Source organism: Arvicanthis niloticus, chromosome 3, assembly GCF_011762505.2.
Source record: "Arvicanthis niloticus isolate mArvNil1 chromosome 3, mArvNil1.pat.X, whole genome shotgun sequence".
Lineage (NCBI taxonomy): Eukaryota > Metazoa > Chordata > Mammalia > Rodentia > Muridae > Arvicanthis > Arvicanthis niloticus.
The window spans coordinates 137,791,383-137,795,561 of NC_047660.1; the positions used below are offsets into that span (position 1 = coordinate 137,791,383).

At 49.7% G+C, this 4,179-nt stretch overlaps 1 protein-coding gene across 3 annotated transcripts in view; it reads right to left on the reverse strand.

Annotated features, from left to right (window-relative positions):
• Positions 1 to 1,264: 1,264 nt before the first annotated feature.
• Acsbg2 (acyl-CoA synthetase bubblegum family member 2) overlaps positions 1,265 to 4,179 on the reverse strand; it is a 37,970-nt gene continuing 35,055 nt past the window's right edge. Inside the window, exons 13-15 of one of the 3 annotated variants that reach the window (XR_013109587.1) lie at positions 4,110 to 4,179; positions 3,335 to 3,482; positions 1,265 to 1,576 (exon numbers count right to left, since the gene is read on the reverse strand). The exon at positions 4,110 to 4,179 is cut by the window's right edge and continues 177 nt beyond it. Coding sequence is in view for 2 of the 3 variants with exons in the window: in XM_076932032.1 (XP_076788147.1) it covers positions 3,406 to 3,482; positions 4,110 to 4,179 (147 nt within the window). In the remaining variant the exon portion in view is untranslated. Of the gene's footprint in view, positions 1,577 to 2,231; positions 2,325 to 3,334; positions 3,483 to 4,109 lie in introns of those variants that run through there. The other 2 variants (XM_076932032.1, XM_034498175.2) reach the window with 2 other exon arrangements.

Genomic DNA, 4,179 nt, shown 5'->3' on the forward strand with positions numbered 1-4,179 from the left:
ATTGGGCCATGACAAGGAGGTAGGCTTCAGGCATGAATATGACTTTGGACAAGGAAAGGGAAGTAGGCTCAGATATCTTGATTATCTTGAGTAGCACCTTAGAAACAGTGATCAAGGGAGTGATCGCAGGACTTTGTTTATTGCCTGGCTTGTTCCTTGACTATTTGTGTTTATTGTCTTGCTAGTTCCTCAACCTAGAACTGACCTTATTACTTGCATGTAATTAAAATGGTATAATAGCAGGTTGGGAAAAAATAAACCTGCCTCTGCCTCAGAACTGGCTGGGGTCATGCTACAGTGTTGTCTAATTGTCTGTTTTCTTTTTAATCCTCACTCTTGGCCTGGAGAACCTGTTGACTGACTGAGCTGACCTGGTCAAAAAGCCAAGCAAGAACCAATCTTGGGTATAACTCTAATGGTTCTCATAGAATTGAGCATGGCTGGCACAGGAACTGGTGTAGCTTCCTCCTTGGTGGTACAAAACAAACATTATGGTCTAAGAGAGGCCATAGATACTTACTTATACAGAGAAATTCAAGAAAGGAATCTCCCACCTTTTAGATTCTTGGGCTCCCTGGCGGAGGTAGCACTCCAAAATAAGAGGGGACTAGATCTCCTGTTTATGCGACAAAGAAGGCTGTGTGCAGCTCTCAAACACATGCTGTTTTTACATTGACCACTCTAGTCAACAGATCGATTGCTAAAGTTAGAGAGGGCCTGGCCAAGAGAAAAAGAAAAAATAACAGACACACACACACAAGTACATTGGACACACACATGTACACAAGACACCCATGTACACATACAGGTACACCAGACACACACACAAACAAAAAGGTACACCAAACACACAAATGTACACACAGCCACACACACAGGTACACCAGACACACACATGTATCACACACATAGATAGGTACACCAGATGTACATATTTAAACACATGTACACAAGCACACAGGTATACTAGACACACAGACATATGCACACATACCACACATGTACACAAATATACACATATACACACATATGCACAGACATCTATACGCACTACACATACATGTACATACATGTACATGCAGACACACATGCCCACACAAGCACACATATGCACACACCTAAACCACACACAGGAAACACCACACAAAGAGCCAGAGCACCTGACAGGAGGGTAAGTGCATGCGTCTGGCCAGCACTCCACTGTCCCCGTTATACCAGCACAGGCAGCATTTGCACCTGGCCAAGAATGAAGACTCAAGGCAGTGAGGCTCCTGACTATGACAGCTTATTTGAGGGGTTTCCATGCTGCTCCCAGGAAGGTGTTTTGGGCTCTGGGTCTTCACACCTCTTTTCTAATACAAAGTCCTAGGAGAGGAAGAGCCTGTTGCAGCTGCACTGTCACTCCACTCGTGTCTGGAAGGCTTGTCCTGTCTGGGGTTGTCTCCATTGTGAGCTGCCTGCTTTGGAACCTTAGGTAGGACCAACAGAGCAGCAGGGGTGTGGCTTCTTCTTCATGGGAAGGGGCTTCCTGGCGGGGAGGATGTTCCCCATTGAGATGAGGCCGACCTGTTGGGGGCTGGAGAGGAGACATTGGGTTAGTCTATGGGGTTCCTGAGGTTCCACACAGTAAATGCCCTGTAGGTAATAAGCCACTTGTAAATGGTCCCCACCCCAGCATCCACCAACTGAGACTTACAGGGACCTTATGCAAGAACAGCCACATAAACCACATATGCAGTTAAAATTCTCTAGTGTTGGGCCAGGGAGATGGCTCAGTGGGTAAGTGCCTGCTGCACAGGCACGAGGACCTCAGTCTGAATCTCCAGAACCCATGTGGGAGTGGCTGCCTCTGCCTGTGACCAGTGCTGTAGGTCACCACCCAGCTTTAGGTTCAGTCTCAAGGGAATAAGGTCTCAGAGAAGGACCAGGGCACATGTGTCCACTGGCCTGCATGTCCACCACACACTTCTACCTATATTGGCATCACATATAATTTTAAACTTTGAGGCCGAGCTTCTGAAAGTAAAGGGGTTCATCCCTGGCTCTCTGGGGGCCATGAGTCTACCCCCACAACAACCCGAGGCTGTCTCTGAACTGCACGGGAAGCTGGTGCCATTGCATGAGGTGGGCAAGCTACAGGCTGTGCTATGAGCTGCCAGGAAGCGCTGGGCACTGGGTAAGAGGTACTGTGGGCCAATCCTGCAGCCCTGAGCCTGGTGCCTCACACTGACCTTATTTGGAAATTGGGGCTGTTACAGGCGCTAAAATGGGGGCCACAGGGTGAGCCCTCATTCAGTCTCATGGTGTCCTCATTAGAAGAAGGGCTGAGGAGATGAGACAGCTTGGTTAGAAAAGTGCTGACTAAGCAAGCATGGAGGCCTGAATTCAAATCCCAAGCACCTGTATAAGAGGAAGAAGGGAAGGAGGCAGGAGTAGGGTGGATAAGGAGGGGCTAGCTACTGTGGTGCACACTTGCATCTCACCCAGCACAGGGGTTCTCTAGGGCTCCTTGTCAGCTTACCCTACTTGACAATTTCAAGGCCGGTGAGAGCATGTCTCAAGATACATGTGTGTGTGCCCATAGATACACTCACGCATGCACCATGCACACACAACAAGATATCACAGAGCAGATGACCTCCTGAGACCCAAGGTGGGAGGTGTGATACTGATCTGTCCTTCATGATTCTCAGAGGTGACCAAGCTAGCGAGCCCTGTCCATGCATGGGCCTGGAGCTGGGCTGGTGGCCAGCTGTGGGATCCCTTCCTGGGAGGCCTGTCTCTCAGAACACACAGGTGGGCTGGCTGGAGACAAAAGTTTCACATGGCAGGGTGAAGGTGGCTGTGAGGGTGACTGTGGGTGCACACACACACACACACATACACACACACCCTGAGGAAGGGGCGTGTGTAGACAGTAGGGGGAGTGAGTCAGTCACCCACAGGACTCTGCCACAGAATTTCTAGAGCCCAGACCTTCTCTGACCAAAAGACATGGAATGTGGGGACACAAGGGGCAAAGTGCTTGCCACAGGGGTGTGAGGATCCAGGTTCAAATCCTCAAAACCTATGTGAGGCCAGACCCAGCAGGCACGACTTGCTCTTCCAGGGGATGGAAGTGAGAGTGGGGATCCCTGGAAGGTTATGGGCCAGCGAGACTGCTGGACTTGGCAGGATGGGGCAGCACCCAAGACTGTCCTCGGATTACACACACACACCTAGGCAGTCACATACACATTATAAGAAGATAAAATAAAGAAATGGGAATCCATGGAAAATGCTAGTCCTAGCCAGGAAGACCATATCTTAAGGTCAGAGAGGGCAGAATGGTCACCTGTCACCACAGAGCCCAGCAGAGCCGTTGGGTCTCACCATGGGGACAGGAGGAAGCTGTCACCACAGCCATTATGATGAGTACATGCTGTCAATCTGTGTTTTGTATTTCTGGATTATCGTATTTCTTTGAAGTTTTGATGTTGGTCCTGTGGAAAGAGAAGAGAGTAGTCAGGTTGTGGAGGTGAGAAAAAATTCCACATTTCGTATGGACAACTAGCACACACAGGTCTGGGGCTGGACCAGGTGGCTGGATGGCTACTGACCCTGCCGTCAGTGAGTGAGGACTATGGGATGTCCACATAGACTGGTCGTAGTGAGGATTCTGGCTATAATAAAGTTTTTTTTCAAGATTTATTTAAATTTTAGCTATGTATCTCATGTATGTGTGGGGTATATGAACTTGTACACGGCTGTGCTGTGTGTACACACTGTGCAGAGGCCAGAAGTGGGGGTCTAATCTGCTGGGGCTGCAGGTCACAGATGGACAGATGAGCTACCCAACGTGGTCGCTGGGATCTGATTTCAAGCCCTCAATAAGGGCAAACAGTGCTCTAACCACTGAGATACCTCTCCAGCCCCACAGAGAAGATGTGTCCTCCAGAGCATGAAGGTGTTTGCTCTGCTGAAGAGGCTGCATCTGGAGGCCGGTAGGGGGCTAGACCCAGTTGGTGGGGGTGAAGTGTTTCGTGTCCTAGCTGGTCTCATAGACCTGACCCCCAGAGAAGGGCAAGGCCCAGACCCCAGGCGCCTCAGGCCCAAGCCAAGTGACTCACCCAGCTCCCCACCCTGGATGGAAAAGTCTTTCTCCAAGATGATCCACTTTCGAATTCTATGCGAGTCAGA